This window comes from Polyergus mexicanus, unplaced genomic scaffold (genome assembly GCF_030449975.1).
Source record: "Polyergus mexicanus isolate NDT 795.1 unplaced genomic scaffold, iyPolMexi1.0 SCAF_13, whole genome shotgun sequence".
NCBI lineage: Eukaryota > Metazoa > Arthropoda > Insecta > Hymenoptera > Formicidae > Polyergus > Polyergus mexicanus.
This window is the reverse complement of record NW_027223333.1, coordinates 2,965,880-2,984,326: the sequence shown is the minus strand read 5'-3', so window position 1 is coordinate 2,984,326 and position 18,447 is coordinate 2,965,880. Positions and strand designations below refer to the sequence as shown.

The 18,447-nt window shown below is 34.0% G+C and overlaps 1 protein-coding gene across 6 annotated transcripts in view; it reads right to left on the bottom strand.

Annotated features, from left to right (window-relative positions):
- Window positions 1-18,447, bottom strand: part of Sap47 (Synapse-associated protein 47kD) — a 107,296-nt gene that overhangs the window by 66,754 nt on the left and 22,095 nt on the right. For all 6 annotated transcript variants that reach the window (XM_070305768.1, XM_070305763.1, XM_070305766.1 and 3 more), the window contains exon 4: window positions 14,060-14,181. In XM_070305768.1, the coding sequence (XP_070161869.1) occupies window positions 14,060-14,181 (122 nt within the window). The remainder of the gene's footprint in view (window positions 1-14,059; window positions 14,182-18,447) is intronic.

The following is an 18,447-nucleotide window of genomic DNA, read 5'->3' as shown; positions in this document are numbered from 1 at the left end:
GGAGCTTCAAGCTCGGAGGAAGGTTCATTTGCGGACCCATGTTCACAGGAAAAAAAGTCTTATTTTGACCTCTAGAATATGCTCCTAAAGCGCATCATTTCAGATACACCTTGTATATGTGTGTATATGTATGTGTGTGTACAATGGATTTCTTCAATACCCATGTCTATAAAAGAAGTGATGTCTTTTACAGAAAATATTTCTGTAACATCCCTACCTTTAAGAAGAGTGATGTCTTTTATAGATAAGATTTTTTTAACGCTCCTGTCTTTAACAGGAATAATGTCTTTTATAGACAAGATTGCTTTAACACCTTATCTTTAATAAGAGTGATGTCTTTTACAGACAATATTTCTTTAAAAACCCTGCTTTAATAGGAGCAATGTCATTTACAGACAATATTTCTTTAACACCCCTGCCTTTAACAGGAGCGATGTCTTTTACAGACAATATTTCTTTAAGACGCCTGCTTTAACAGGAGCGGTGTCTTTTACAAACAATATTTCTTTAACACCCCTATCTTTAAGAAGAGTGGTTTTTTATAGACAAGATTCTTTTAACACTCCTATCTTTAAAAGGAGTGATGTCTTTTATAGACAAGATTTCTTTAATACACCTATCTTTAACAAGAGTGATGTCTTTTGCAGACAGGATTTCTTTAACACCCTTGTCTTTAACAAGAATGATGTCTTTTACAGACAATATTTCTTTAACACCCCTGCTTTAACAGGAGCGATGTCTTTTATAGACAATATTTCTTTAACACCCCTTTTTTTAAGAGGAGTGATGTCTTTTATAAACAAGATTTTTTTAAATACTGCTGTCTTTAACAGGAGTGATGTCTTTTATAGACAAAATTTCTTTAACACCCATATCTGTAACAGGAGTGATGTCTTTTACAGACAAGATTTCTTTAACTCTGCTGCCTTTAACAGGAGCAATGTCTTTTACAGACAATATTTCTTTAATATTCCTATCTTTAACAGGAGTGATGTCTTTTACAGACAGGATTTTTTTAACACCCTGTCTTTAAGAAGAGTTATGTCTATTACAGACAAGATTTCTTTAACATCCCTGTCTCTGGCAGAAGCGATGTCTTTTACAGACAATATTTCTTTAAGACTTCTGTCTTTTGCAGAAGAGATATCTTTTACAGACAATATTTCTTTAACACCCCTGCTTTAACAGGAGCGATGTCTTTTATAGACAATATTTCTTTAACACCCCTTTTTTTAAGAGGAGTGATGTCTTTTATAAACAAGATTTTTTTAAATACTGCTGTCTTTAACAGGAGTGATGTCTTTTATAGACAAAATTTCTTTAACACCCCTATCTGTAACAGGAGTGATGTCTTTTACAGACAAGATTTCTTTAACTCTGCTGCCTTTAACAGGAGCAATGTCTTTTACAGACAATATTTCTTTAATATTCCTATCTTTAACAGGAGTGATGTCTTTTACAGACAGGATTTTTTTAACACCCTGTCTTTAAGAAGAGTTATGTCTATTACAGACAAGATTTTTTTAACACCCCTGCTTTAACAGGAGCGATGTCTTTTATAGACAATATTTCTTTAACACCCCTTTTTTTAAGAGGAGTGATGTCTTTTATAAACAAGATTTTTTTAAATACTGCTGTCTTTAACAGGAGTGATGTCTTTTATAGACAAAATTTCTTTAACACCCCTATCTTTAACAGGAATGATATCTTTCAGAGACAAGATTTCTTTAACACCCCTGTCTTTGACAGAAGCGATATCTTTTATAGACAAGATTTATTTAACAGAGAAGTGATATCTTTACAGATAATATTTCTGTAATATTTCTATCTTTCGCAGAAATGATGTCTTTTACAGACAGAATTATATTAGACAAGATTATCCCCATATATTGTATATAACAAACAAAGTAAATTTGCGAAATTTAAAAATGTGCAAAAAAAGAGATCTGTATTTGTATAGATAATCTCAAGGAATCAGAGGGAAGTATTGAATAAATTGAATAAGCAATACCATTTCGTCGAAACACAGAGTGATGAGAGTACATCAATAACTCTCTGATAAGAACGAAGTTCTTGTAGCACCTTATTGATACGCCGACAGATAATGACAAACGAGTATCGATACGCACTCGCCTGCATATTTACAATCGCGCCGGAGAAACTGGAATTTTCCAAGACCTTGCACTGTCAATCTGATAAAATCTGATAATATTACGTTCTATCTAAACTTGCCATTTTTTCCGTTATATATGTAATATATTGTCAAAAAAAATGACTCAAACTTTAAATAAAATGTTTGCAGCTTTTTTGCAGATACACTATCTGGATTTTCAATCATACTTCAATTTTTAGATATACTCTTTTGAATTTTCAGAAAAACAACTCTGATGATTAACAATAAAACAGATTGAAATTTCCTTCAAATACCCAGATCTAAAAATTCAGATAAAAAGGTGTCTGAATTTTCAGAAAATTTTGTACAGTGTAATGACAGCTCAATTAATGCGAGTGATTTCGCTCTTTGGATACATTGTATCATATTGTATTGAAAATTCCGCGGCAAAATCTACCTTCAATCAATTCACCCGCCCGTTATCCAAACATCGCGCGTTGAAAGAACAATGCATACGCGCTGCGATGCATTTATTAAAATGAACCGACCATCAGTTGCGTTGCAACCTTGAGCTGTCAGGTTAGCAAAATCGACTGGCAACCTAGAATCGACATTCAGTACACATACGTGCACTGGCAGGTGAGACGACACGGGAGAGGAGAAAGATCGTATGCGTGTGGTGAGCGATAGAGCGGAGAAAGTTCAAGGCTCTTGGGCCATCGATTCTCATCAGCCGCGTGCAGCGGTGATGCATCGACGAGATCAGAACAGATGGGGCTCGGAAAAAAGAAAAACAAAGGTCAATTGCCGTTTCGTAATGTGGATAAAAGGATACGCTTAACCCTATCGATTCTGCCGACGACAAATATCATCGCAAAAAAGTAAACGCCGTACTTTTCATTTGTGTTCCAATGTGAGCATTTTCAAGCGATTACACGTACGCAAAATAACATAAGATAAAAATGAAAATTAATTTAAGACCGTAATATATCCAGAATTTCTTTTTTGCAAAGAAATAAAAAAAAATACTCCAAAATATATTGTACTTGCAGATCAGCAAGAAAAGGGAGATAAACAAGAGAAAATGTAACAATTCATTTTCAGTGCGCAGCTGAATTTGTGTCATGGAATAACAAAGCGTTTTAATGAATCAGAAGAAAATACTTAAAGCAACATGTTGCTTTATATATAAAAAGAAACCGTAAAAAATCTACTTTATGTTAGGAGAACAATTGGAATCATCTTCATGAGCAAAAGTAAATTAAAAAGAAAGTCGATTACAAGTACACGACGCAAAACAAAATATCTCACTAGCAGACCTGATTAAGTGGCTATTCGCACAAAGGATCATCGCGAGAAGCTGCCAGAAATAACTGCAATGCCGCCTTTGATATGTTCTCTCTCTCTCTCTCTCGATGAGAGAAAGAGAGAGAGAACATATCGAAGGCGGCATTGCAGTTATTGCTGGCAGCTTCTCGCGAAAACCTCCGCACAAATCGAGAGAATCAGCCCCTCCGTTAGTGTAGAGTTGGGTCTCTCTCAAATCAAGGAAGGAGATGGCGTTGCGGATCAATACGAACTGCCCCTATTCTTCGCAGAACTGTACATGTATGTCCCACGTATAGACAGACTTGACGTTCAATTCGTGCATACAGAAATGTCCCCAAATCACCGGACGTCCTTTTCATTCCAGATTCTCTGACCAATATAAAGACGATTTTTTTTTAGCGAAAATATCGATAAATAATTCTTGAGTTATAAATGATCGAAGAAGGTGAAAGCTTTTTACAAACTAAATTTTGCGTAGTCAAAGAATTAACAAAATTATATTCCTTAGTTGATTTCAGGTGGAATTTTAATTTGAAGCTTAAATACAAGAGAATATATCGTGGAAAAAAATTTTAAACTTTTCGACATTTTCGTTAAGGAAAGACCGATTTAAAATTGGCTGGAGGATCTGCTACTAAAAAGATCTGGTGGTTTTGGGACATAACTTATATGTATCATATTCATTTGACGTTTCACATTGCTATAGAGGAATTTTATTTTGCTCGCAAAGCTTAAGTTCCTTAAAGCAAACGAGTTTTTCAATTTTGGCTTCCTCATAGAGGAAGCATATTCAATATCAACTATCCTTTAATAATACTTTATTCATATAAAAATATTTAACTCGATATCTTAAAATTTGCAAAAGTTACAGCATATACAGACATTTCCCAAAAAATTCAAAATTTTATAAAAAATGAATTCTTTACTGATACTCACCAAATTCATATCAATCATCCTTTAATGATACTCTATCCGTGTAAAAAAAAATTTAGCCCGATATCTCAAAAATTGCGAAAGTTAGAGGTTGTATAACATATTGCATACACGCATACACACATACATACATACATTTTTTAGGAATATGATTTTTCGACGTTTTAGAACATTTTCGAAACACATTAGCACAGAAAAGTCGAAAAAAAATTTTGTCGCAAAAACAAAGCTTCCTCTATAAGGAAGCAAAATGATTTCTCGTAGAACGGCTGACTAGACATGATGAACTATTACTTGTTGGCTAGTGATCATGCTCGCGTTTTGATCGGACGCACCAGGTCAAGAGCGAATATCGCAATCCCTTAGCTAGACTCTCTCAGTTTTTAATACATTAATACACAATTATGTTTACGTGGTTAAATATATTGTAAAAAATGCCTAAGAATTCATAAATATTTTTATCGAAATTTTCAGATCTGGGTGTCCGAAAGAAATTTCAGGCAATCTGTCTTAATAGGCAACATGTCAGAGTCGTTTTTTTGACAGTTCAGAAGTATCTAAAAATTGAAATGTATCTGAAAATACAGACATATTTTTGTCCAAATTTTCAGTTTGAGTGTCCAAAAAAAATTTTTAGACTATCTGTATTAATCATCAGAGTTGTTTTTCTGAAAGTTCAGAAGAGTGTATCTAAAAATTGAAGTATATCTGAAAACTCAGACAATAATCTGTCTGAAAATTTAGAAAATATCTGCAAAAAAAAAAATTCAAACTTTGTTTTAACATTTTGAAATTTTTCTTATACACTGTAAAAAAAATTGACTGAAATTTCAGCTAAAGTGTCTATAGTTTTTTTTGCAAACACACTGTCTAAATTTTCAGGCAGGATACTGTCTGAATTTTCAGACATACTTCAATTTTTAGATACACTCTTCTAAATTTTCAGAAAAACGACTCTGATGATTAAGATAGATTGTCTGAAATTTCTTTCATCCAGATCCGAAAATTCCAACAGAAATGTGTCTGAATTCTTAGACAATTTTTTACAGTGCATCTTTGCTGTCACTGTAAAAAAAACTGACTAAAACTTCAAACAAAGTATCTGAAGTTTTTTTTTTGCAGACATATTGTCTGAGTTTTCAAACAGAATGCTGTCTACATTTTCAGACACACTTCAATTTTCAGAAACATTCTTCTGAATTTTCAGAGAAAACGACTCTGATGATTAAGACAGATTGTTTGAAATTTCTTTCAGACATCCAAATCTGAAAATTCAGACAGAAAGTGTATAAATTTTTAGAAAATTTTTTATAATACAGTGTGTATAATCTCTGTTTAGGGAATTATTGCTCGCTAGAATTATTGTCCCTTAGATTTTCGTCTTGCAAGGATGCTGCATTATTGATATAGGTCGTTGATCACCATTTGTTTCATATTGAGTCATGATTCTGTTTCAAAAATGTTTCCAAAAAGAAATTCTTTTTCCTTTAAAAAGATTCCTTCTTTCTGATATTGCGCGGTAAAGTAATATTTCAATATTAAATCGACATAGAATTGCAGTTATACGTTAATATGAAATGTGTTTCGTGTCTCAAAATTTGTGTCTCAAAAGAAAATATTTTCTCATGCATAAAGAAACAAGTCGTTACACTTGTCTGAGCCGGGCGAATGCGGAAAACTTTTATAATTTAATTCTCAACTTCTAGCTTCAACTATAGCTGTGAAGATAGAAGATAGAAAAGTTACATAAGTGTTTTCCTCAGTATTATTTCGGAGAGACATTTATAAAGATTATTATCATTCTTCTAGATATAATAAAGTCTCATAATGTTTTATACATTATTACACTCGGATTACATTCGGATGACTATAAAAAATTTTATAAATAAATCAGCTTTAAATTCATTAACACATACAAAACTTCGAAAAACTGTACATGTTCTACTTTCTCTATAAAAATCGAAAAAAAATCAAAAAGAATTAATTGTAAAGTATCTTGTATTGGTTAGTGAGATCCTTAGCCGAGTTATGTAAACTAAAGATAATGAAATTCATGTTTTCTCATATATATCCATAAATTATCCATAAGTTAGAAAAGAGAATTACTAAATATACATGCGTTTTGCATGATCGGATATATGGAATACGACAGAGTTTTATCATCCAACTTCTCTCGTTATGGAGTTTACACTTTCGAATTAATCATGACCAGGCATCAAAATTCAAAAGCCTGTACACGCGTGAATCTTTTATGCAAAGTATAATATCACTACCGCAAATGTTCATCAGACGGTTTCAGCGATATGTGATATATACCATGAAATTTAAATTAATATAATTCCATTAGATATAAATTAAATTATTAAATAATTAAATATTTTAAATTATTAAATAATTAAATATTTTAAATTATTAAATTATTAAATATTTTAAATTATTAAATTATTAAATAATTAGTACAGGGATCTTCGAGACAATCGCGGCTATTTTGAATACCTCTGGTAACTGTCTATTGTCTTAATACACAGGATCGCGGAAAACTTCGCATTCATTATTTCAGAATAATACTCTCAGTTTGTTAAATATTTGCATGTAGCAAAATGTTCTGCGAGACTTGTAAACGGCATATAAAGTGGCAAGATATTTTACGAGAAAGCTAACTTTATATGGATCACGATATCAAGTGGCTGTACACGTGTCATGAGAAAAATAACGACGCGTGATCGATGATGAGCACGATATACATAAATCTCGTTCTCGAGATTCCTCGCCGTTAAAAATAAAGACAAACAGACGGTGTCTACGAACGATAAAGTGAATGATGAAATCTTTTATCGTTTATTTAACACGAGATCACGATGCCAGCGGCGACATGAGATCAGCACAAATGAGTATAGATATCCCGTGAACCAAGAGTATATCGATATATTCTATAATTTCGTGATTGAACTGAGAAATAAAATTTTTATAATAAGATATTATATGACTCTCTATGACAAACCTACAAAAATTCAATAGATTAAAAAATCTTGCACTATAAGAAAAAAGCGACCGCGAATAAATCAGATTTGAAGCTAAGCTGATGATGTAAAGTTACAATATACAAAATATCCCCAATTTAAATGTGAAAACTTCAGGAGCGTGTAGGGGACCGCAAAGCTAAGACAGAAAGTCCTTTAAAGATTTGCTCGTTTTTGCTCCATTTTGGGAAAAATCACAAAAAAAGAAACAAAACAAGTTTTCGTTTTTTTACTTATTTATTGGGTGATTGCATAAGTTCGTGCCCGATTTAAATATAAACTTCAATAGATTATATTTTAGAGATAACACTTTTATTAATCAATTATATAGTCTCCATTCTTTTCTACAATGGTTTTCCAACAATCTATAAGCTTGTCGATTCCATTTTTGAAGAAAGAACTTGGTTTTTCTTGAAAAAAATTTGTAAGGTGGTTTTCGACAGCTTCCTCGGAATTGAGATTCTTGCCATTTAAACTATTCTGCAAAGACCGGAACAGATAAAAATCTGAAGGCGCAATATCTGGAGAATATGGCGGGTGCTGCAGAATTTCCCATTGCAACTCCTGCAGTTTTCGCAGCGTCTATTGAGCGACCTAGCATTGTCGTGGTGGAAGATGCGGCACCCACGTATCAAGTTTGGAAATGTATCCAAACTTTTTTAAATGACGAAAAGCGGTTGAATTATCGATGTTCAGCCTCTCAGCAATATCCTCAGTTGTAATTTTTGGGTTTCTTTCCACTAAGGCATGCACAATGTCATCATCAATGCCAGAAGGCCGTCCAGAGCGGGGTTGATCCTCCATGTTGAAATCACCATTTCGAAATCTGCCAAACCACTTTTTGACTGTTCGGAGAGCAGGAGCGCGGTCCAAATAAACGCTTTGAATATTTTTTTGTGCAATCCCAACACTCACGCCTTTCCGAAATTCATATAGCATTACATGCCGCAAATGCACCTTTTCGTTCTCCATTTTTAATGATTTCTCTTATACACAAATGAACTTATCTAAACAATATCTGACGCTAAATTGACATAAGACAACGTCATCTATTCGGTGTAAGCAACAGTTACCACACGAAAACAATAGAACTCCGCCATGCAATAACTTAATGCCATCTATGAAAATCGGGCACGAACTTATGCAATCATCCAATATTTACATTTTATTTACGTTATCATCTATTTAATGCAGATATTGTTCAAAATGTTGCCTTCTTGCAGCAATGCAAGCATTACATCTAGCACTGACCTCATTAATTACAGCTAGACATTGTTCTAATGATATTTGGTGCACTGCATCTATGATTTGGTCTCTTAATTGCTTTCTTGAATTGATTGGCACCGTAAAGGATAACATCAAGTGTTTACATATGTAAGGAACGTTAAAGTAGAAAGTTCATTCGGTGCCAATCAAGAGAGCAACTGATAATGAGAGATTGAATTTTTGCGATTTTCTCTAAAACGGAGCAAAAACGAACAAACCTCTAAAGGACTACTTGTCTTAGTTTTTCGGTCCCCTACACGCTCTTGAAGTTTTGCCATTTAAATCGGGGACATCCTGTAGACAAATAGTTTCTCGTGTCATTCGGTTCCAGTATAAAGTCGTAGAACACATTGTCGTTGCAACAACAACTCGTGAAAGCCACAGCATCGCTCGTCTCGTGTCGAGATAATTCAATAATGAACGACAGAATTAGATAATGGACGGGCGCGTAGAATCTTAACGTGTATTACATCTCGATACGATCGTATTTCCAACAACACGTATTTCAAGCAGTCCTCTCTGTATCATTATTTGCAATATTGATAAATCCAGAGAGTTACACATACCGGAACCAAACACATTCGTGATTTCATAAAATCCGTGAATAGTAGAGTCGTTTCTGTTTAATATCTCGTAAACACATGAAGCACCGTTGTATTTTGCCGGAAGACATTAATAAAGATATGATTCATTTAAAAGACAATGTCACATTTTCCCATTTAAATATTATACTCTTATTCTCTTAGAAATATTCTTATTTCACTACCTTAAATTATATGTACAGATTATTGTATAGTACCCTTGTCTGGATTAACTACATCAGCGCACGTTGACAAGCGTAAATGTAATCAGGCAACATCGTGTCCCTCGACGTGCAACTCGTAAAGGAAGATTCGAGTGCGGAACAAATGGATGCGACGAATGTACGCGCGATACTTGGGTCTCTTGAGAAATTATGTGCACGTGAGTGTCGCAAAGTGGTCAACGCAGGGAAAACGATAAATCAGTGTCCGGGATTGCTGCGAAACGTGTTTGGCAAGAAGCCGAGAAAAATGTGACTCTTCGTTCATCACGTTAAATTATCGACGTATTAAAATTTGCTTTTATTTGAATACATGTCTGAATGCAGGGTGTCTAATCAAGTCTTGTAAAAAAATTCTCTGACCTTTCCGGTATTTTCAAAAATTTCCGTGTAAAATTATATAAGAAATTTTTAGCGATGCAATTTTTTAAATTAAATTTCTTTATTATATGCGCCTTTTAATATCTTCCCTACTCGTGCAATTAAGAAAGAAAAATACAGAGCTATTAAAGTTTAAAATATTAAATTTGAAAAAGTACTGAAAAAGACTGAATGACTTTCATAAAAAAAAAAAAAAAAAAAAACATTATAATTTAGCATTCTTTTTGTCATTATAAAAAACATTATAAGACTAAAATTATTAAAGAGACAATTTTTTTTAAATATAATTCCACGAATCTCAGTAAAATTTCGTGAGAATTTTCTAGATAAAAAGATTTTCTGAGAATTCTGGATTTTTCTATGTTTTTCCAGGAAAAGAGTAGAGATCCAGGAATATAAAAATCAACTTGAGTGCAAGTACCATTAACGCTTTCATCAAGCGTTTCGAGTAAATTAATAATGACGCAAACTACGCGCGGCATATTATTATTACTGCAAACAAATTTCTAAATAGAGCGAACGTTACATGTATGTTGTTGATCAAGCTGTAAATATGTGTATATATATATACAGAGTGTCCCCAATTTAAATGGTAAAACTTCAAGAGCGTGTAGGGGACCGAGGTAGGTTTAGAGGTTTGCTCTATTTTAGAGAAAATCGCAAAAATTCAATCTCTCATTGTCAATTGCCTTCTTGAGTTTGGCACCGAATAAATTTTCTGCTTCAAGGTTTCTTACATATGTAAACACTTGATGTTATCCTTTACATTATTTTGTTTGTTTTTTTCTATAAGTCCTTAATCAGTCTTTAGTCAGTTACTCAGATATTTTGAAGTAAATAACATCAGCCACAATGCCGCATATATATTCTAATATTGAATACGCTGATATAGTTTTCGTGTACGGTTTCTGAAACGGTAATGCTTTAGAAGCGGTGCGAGAGTATGCGCGCCGATTTCCAAACAGAAGAGTGCCTAATCGATGAGTCTTTTCGTTGACTTTTAATAGATTACAAGAGACTGGGTCATTTTCACTTCGTAAAGAAGGCAACCGATTCCAGGAGCAGATTTTCGGAGAAGAAATTGTATCCAACGCTACTTTGATAACAATCCTGAGACTAGCGTCCGAAGAGCATCAGGAATACCGCGGCAGATAATATGGCGAACTTTGAAAGGTGATAATCGCTACCCGTACCATCTTTAAAAAATGCAAAATTTATTGCCTAAGATTATGTCAAGAAAAGGAATTTTAGTAATTGGTTTCTTGAAACAATTCACAATGACAATTTATCTCCATTAAAAATAATATAGACAGATGAAACTATCTTTACAAAAGGAGGAATTCTTAACCAAAGAAATTATTATGTGTTCATGAAAATCCCAAAGCTATTAGAGAATACAGGTTCCAGCATGAATTTGCTATAAACGTTTGGCTCGGAATTTGGAACGGATTGCTGGTGGGACCGTATTTCTTACTCGAAAGATCGAATGGAATCACATTTACGCATTTTTTAGAGAACGACTTTTTTAATTATTTAAAGGACATTCCCTTACAGCAGCGGATTGAAATGTGGTTCCAGCTCGATGGATGTCCAGCTCATTATAACAGAGCTGCTCGATCTTGGCTGGACATAGATTATCCACAACGATGGATTGGACATGGAGAAATAGTATCTTAGTCACCCCGATCACCTGATATGACACTCATGGACTTCTTCATATGGAAAACCTTGAAGCAGGAAGTTTATTCGGTGCCAATCAAAATTCAAGAGAGCAATCAAGAGACCGAATCATAGATGCAGTGCACCAAATATCATTAGAACAATGTCTGGCTGCAATTAATGAGGTCAATGCTAGATGTAATGCTTGAATTGCTGCAAGAGGGCAACATTTTGATAGGCAACATATCTGCATTAAATAGATGATAACATAAATAAAATTTAAATAAATAAGTAAAAAAACAAAAACTTGTTTTGTTTCTGTTTTTGTGATTTCCTCCAAAATGGAACAAAAACGAGCAAACCTCTAAAGGGTTTACTGTCTTAGCTTTTCGGTCCCCTACACGCTCCTGAAGTTTTGCCATTTAAATTGGGAACATCCTATATATATATATATTCTATTATTATTTCATACCTAATTGTGATTAGTTTATAATAGATCAGCAAAATATTAAGCGGTTCATTATTTACCCTCCATATGGGAGAGCCATTACAATAATTGTCGGGCGCAAATTAATGTGCTACGAAGTGTGGAACGGCTTGACAACTCGCGGGCTGCGATAAATTTGCGCGAGACCACGAAATAAATGTCATCACGTGGACGAAAATTGCACAACGATGCATCCCAATGACCCAGATTTCGTTCTGTCGAATTTCGGTCTATCGCGCAAATTTGCGTCATTCATCCAAAGGTCGAGGGGAGAAATTCCAATATCCATTCCAGTAGCCGGAATGTAAACGCCAAGTGGCTTCACCGCCACTCGGCTGTGATGGCGAAAAAAAAAGACGGCGAAATAAATTTCACCTATTCGCGTATTCTTGATGATCATACATCGTCGTATGAACGTTCGACGATATCTATTGCATAGATATGTATGCACGAGATGTATGCAGCCAGAAACGAATGCCGGGCTTTCTGATCGATGCGAGTTCTATGGCTGACGACGGCGAACATAATACATATCCCGAGAAAACATGACGCCTCAATACTCGAACCGATTGCAGAGGTACAATGTAAAATATTTTCTAAAATATCAAATACGTATTTGTCTAAATTTTTGAATCTGAGTGTCTCGAAGAAATTAAGAGTGTGTCCGAAAATTGAAATGTGTCTGAAAAGTCAGACAGCGTGTTTGCAAAAAAAAACCTTCAAACACTTTGTCTGAAGTTTTAATCAGTTTTTTTTTTACAACAAGTCAGTTTTTTTGGCAACAAAAGTACACCGTAAAAAAATTGCATAAAAACTCAGACTATTTTGTCTGAATTTTCAGATTTGAGTGTTCAAAATAAATTTCAGACGATCTGTCTTAATCATCAGAGACGTTTTTTTTGAAAAGTCTAAGAATTCAGACACATTTCTGTTTGAATTTTCGGATCTGGGCATCTGAAAGAAATTTCACACAATCTGTCTTAATCATCAGAGTCGTTTTTTTGAAAATTCAAAAGAGTGTGTCTGAAAGTCGAAGTGTCTGAAAATTCAGACAGTGTCTGTAAAAAAAACTTCAAACACTGAAGTTTTCTTTTACAGTGTATGCATTAAATGTCATCCCTGTCATTTCTTTATTCAGGAAAAGTTACAAAGAGAGTAATTTTATCAAATTATTTTATCTCAATTAATGCAAATTTATTCCAGTTCATCGCATCCCGAATATTGGGTTCTCGATATCGCGATTTTATCGGAGCTTTATGAGTAAAAGTCAGTTGATCGCGGAACATTAATCGCCCCGTTTAATTTCCGAAATGCATACACAATGCGCGATTACGCATTGAAAATGCGCCGTTGTGCTTGTGGAATCCTCGCATTTCCTCTCACGCATGTACGTGTGCGTATATACAATACATTAGCCCGTACCATTACAAAAACATAAATCCTACGAGCCGATATCGATAACCGACAAAGACACACAGGGCCGATGAGAAGATAAAAACTACCATCAGACAAATAGGAGGAAGAAAATATTTGCGCAAATACAGTTTGCTTGCATTCCTTGGAAAAATGCTTCCAACTAAATTTGCTTCAGCCTGGTGTACTACTCCTTGCAATATTTCAAGTTAATCCGTATATATGGACGACAGGTTTATGCGCGATGCAACATTTTCAGATACATGAAATTTGTTAAAATATCATCGAAGTACGCGCCGTAAATATTAAAATTGTTATTGATTTATATAACATGCAAAATGCATAAATAACCTCTGTAATTACGTGTAAAAAATTAAATAACTGTCAATTTTTCCGGGAAAAAAGATTCATGGTATAACCGATTCCTGTTAATTCGTTGCCAATCAACATCCATTTGACACAAACAAATATTGAGTGGCCAAAAATGTCAACGTTATTTGTTAACAAAATATACGCAAATTGCTCATATAATTAATACATTATCCCGAAATATCTCGATTAAATTCACTAACACGACGGCGGTGATGTCAGTCATCATAGACAGATCGATCCGGCTTATAGGATTAGTGCAAGTATGTACAGTGAAAAAAACTCACGTTCTCTTCGACGGTCTTCTTGATCTTCACACTGGCCTCCACCACGGTCTTCCCGGCCTTATTCACGGCGCTGTACAAAAATCCGCCAAGGCTCTTCGCACCCGCCAGCGCCTTCGTGGAAACTGGTGGCAGACAAGAGACGAAAATGAGAATGGACGCAATGTTCTGAAAAATTGAATAGCTTTCGTAGATAAACATTTTTCTGTGCAAGAAAGCTGTTCCCTTCCGCTGTTAACCCGGGGAACACTGCTAAAGCAACAGAGTGTGTACAGGGTATCTATTTAAATCTTGTGAAAAAATTTCCTAAAGATTCCCTTCCAGATATTTCTATTCAAAATTCTAGATAAAGAGAATATTTTAAAAATTTTTTGGAGAGGGGAGGGTGCAATTTAAAAAAAAAATTTTTTTTGATAAAAATTGACAAAGATGGACCCAACCCCAATAATCTTGACCTCGATATATGTTATTAAAGTCACTGTCCTGAATATCCTCCAAAAGATTTTAGGCATCGCTCGTTGTTTATTAAAAAATTATAAATAGAAAAAGTTGACTGAATAGAAGATTTTCTGGCATACACACACACACACACACACACACCACATGTATATTTAATACATACTCTTAACATAATCTTAGCAGATTCATTTATTTATGTGTGGCAGATGTGTGGGCGGGAGACATGCTTTTCCCATCTTTCTGCACTCATAAAAAAAATCTAACCTAACCTATGTGTCCGAAAGATCAATCTTTATTTCAAGTAATAATTTAGGGATTATGGAGCTCGGGGACTTTCACTATCTACGCGTGAAAGTTGTTGACATATTATTTTTCTGTGGATAACTTTTTTCTTGTTTATATATTACATAAGCTACTGTTTATTATGTGTCCTTGCTAATGTCAACAAAGCCATAGACTCATTTCTAGAAAATGGGTTAGGTTAGTTTTTTTTTTTTTTCGGGGAAAAGGGAAAGAGGCCCCGCCCTCTCACCTTGTCCATACATTTAATTTACACACATAAATAAATGAATTTGCTAAGAATACATTCTATGAAATGTGCATGGTGCTCAAAAATTACATATATTTTGTAGAAATTTTTTTGTTTGTAACTTTAACAAAAAACGAGCGATGTTTAAAATCTTTTGGAGAATATTCGTGACAGTGACCTTGACAATATATGGGTCAAGATCATTAGGAACTAGATCCACTTTGTCAATTTTTACCGACTTTTCATTGTACATGTTCTCTAATATTTTTCACAGAACCATTTAATTTCAAGTGCTAGAAATTTGCAAATGTACAAAAAACATTGAATAGCTTTCGTAGATAAACATTTTTCATTTACATATCATTTCCCATTTTTTTATATTAAATTATAATATATAATATAAGAACAAAATTGATCAAAAAGAGAATTTTTTTAAAAAATCCCAATAAAATTCCTATGATAATTCTCTGATTTTTCCAGTTAGAAAAGAAAACCTAACCTGAGAATTCTAGGCTTTCCAGGAAGTAGATATTCTGATGTAATAATCGCGCAAAAATAAATGAAGTAAATTGTAGAATTCAATCGCTTTTCTCCCAGAGAGAGAAAATACGCAAATAACTCCGTTATTTAAAAATCATTAATTCAGCGTTTATGTCAATTTTAACTTAATTGCGCTAGCTTTTCCTTCATTTTTTCGAAAATGCTGAAATAGAAGATTGACCCTTCATGTTAATAATACAGGGAGAATTCGACTCGAAAAGAATTCTAGCTATATTGTAAAAAAAAAAAAACTGACTGAAACTTCTGTAGCTTTTTTTGCAGACACACTTCAATTTTCAGACATACTTTTCTGAACTTTTAGAATAACTTTCAGAAATTTTTTTGACATCCAAATCAGAAAATTCAAATAAAAATGTGTTTAAATTTTTAAAAAAATTTTTACAGTGTATATCATTACGTTCAAACGAGGAATGGTGAACGATGTTGAATGGCTAACGATGTCGATTAGTGAAGCTGCGACTTGTTCCCAAATATATCAGATAGCTCTCTCTTTTGGGACTTTTTCGCCGGCAATTCTGACTTTGCCATTTATCAATAAGAGCGAAGTAAAACGCGCGTCAAGATGCCTCATGTTAAATGTAATACAAACTATCACACTGCCGGCTTCACTTCCGGAAGATATAACCTAACTCAAACCTATTTCTGAAAATTTGATTTGGGTTATACAACGTCTTGATGCGAATGGATCTCGCTTCTTGCGTGGAAATTACAAACTCATGTAAGAATTACGTTTTACTTCTCAAACTTTATTTGTTAATAACTTTTTAATAAACAACGACCGCCGATTAAGTTATAAGGAAAAGTTACTCAGGATTATGTCCTTGACTATAACATATGTCAACGCCATTGGAGGTGTGGCCGTTATAGTAAATAATTACCATTTTCTATATTTATATTTGCGATTTTGTAACAAAATAATGCAAAATAATGGCGTTTCTTTTAATTTCGGATTCATAATGGAAATGTTATCATTTATAAAAATAAATAAAAAGCTTCCTCTCTTTATGAATTCATCCCATTTTCTGAGTTCACATAGCTAATACGAATAATGGTGGAATAAAATGAATACCCGCGTATTTAATCGTTCGAAAAATAAACCAATACGTCTGTTGCAAAAAAAAAAAGATATTTGCTATGTCATGCTCGTCACACTAAAAAGAGATAGACGATGCTTCGACAACCGTGTCTCATACATAGAATATACTTAGCCGTTTCGTTCGTGTCTCGCATGATTGATAAGTTATACTGACATTTACACTTTCGATAAAATACAAAGCGATTCGCCTCTCTTCTTATAGCTCGTGGAAAAGATCGCCCGATCCCTTAGTTTTCGGCCACGGCGTTTCAAATCGCCATCTCGCGAAGTACATACACTTCATCGTGTGTACCAACGTTTCATCAACGTAATTCGCTCGTAATCCCGGGGAACATCTTGAAAGCAATTCCGCGGAAAAGCGAGAGCGATCTCTTTCCCTCCCCTCTCGCGTTTCCGCCTGATTCAATATAATCGTCGAAGCGATAATACAGTCATTGAGTTCTAAGAGGTATTAATGCGCGATGTAAAAGCGGAATATTTCCCTGGCGCGAGAAGAAACAATGAATAGTAAACCTTTGAAACGGGGAAGACCCTCAAAAATTCATGAATGAGGTCAACTGAAATACCCGATTCAATTGTGCAGTTTTGAAATGGGAGACACGAATTTTCCTCTCTCTTTTTTTTTTTTATGTATCTCGCAACACCTGCGTTTGCAATAAAATGCGACGTTGGGTCTTCTGTGTAAAAAAAAAAAAAAAAAAAACTTACGCGGAATTTCTCGCAAAAGTTTACGAAAGAGCGTCCTTAACATGTATAGGGGAGAGGATGCACAAAGAGTGACCTGCAAGTTGCTCGCATAAACCGAAGGCAATTTAATCAACCGGATTGAAGCACTTCAATTGGTTAACTTCCCCTGTCTATTTCTATCTGACCAAGCACTCGATCATATTAAAGAGAACCAGTCGATATAAAATACCTATATATATATATGTATATAAGTATCGGTATATAGCTTAATAACCGCTTCAATGAGATGCAAAAGCATTGGATAATTAGTGCCCGAGTTCTGGAACCGAGATTAAGTTTATCTCTCCCCCGGAGAGAGAGAGACATCCGAGAATCGTTAAACAAGCATCATAGTCGCTCTTGTCACACGTCGAGATAATTTGTCGTTCCGCCAAAATTGCAGAATTTGCCGCAGAGATAGCGGGAACATTAGGCAATTTTGACGCCCGAAATGGAGAATTTTGGCGCAAAAGGATGAAGCTAAAGGTAATGGATTATCGAATTTATGGGAAGAAAATGATTATCCAGTTCAACAAAAAAAAAGTATCATTTCCTGCAATTATTTAACACTGAACGCAATTGCAGTTTTTAAATTGCTCCATTACATCAAAATTTTGAGAATTTTGCAACAAAAGTTGCAAGAAATGCATTTTAATAAATCTCATCGTATTATAATCGCGATATGTGACGTATCGAAAAAGTTTTATTGCAATCAAAATTAAATATGTTATTACGACTTTTAGTCCCCAAAAAGGATTTGTTATGTCAATACATAATTAATAAAATATTCATGATTAAATATACGATCTATAAATAAAATAAGTTAAATATGTGAGTTAGATAATTGAGGATCTATCAAATAATTTTTAATTACTTAAACTTAAGAATTTTTTAGATCACTGAATATGAATCCGCAATGTCAAAATTGATAAATTTAGAATAATGGAATTAATATGGATGTCAAAATTAATATCAAACTGATTGAACTGTTGCACAAATTTAATATAATTTGCATTTGTT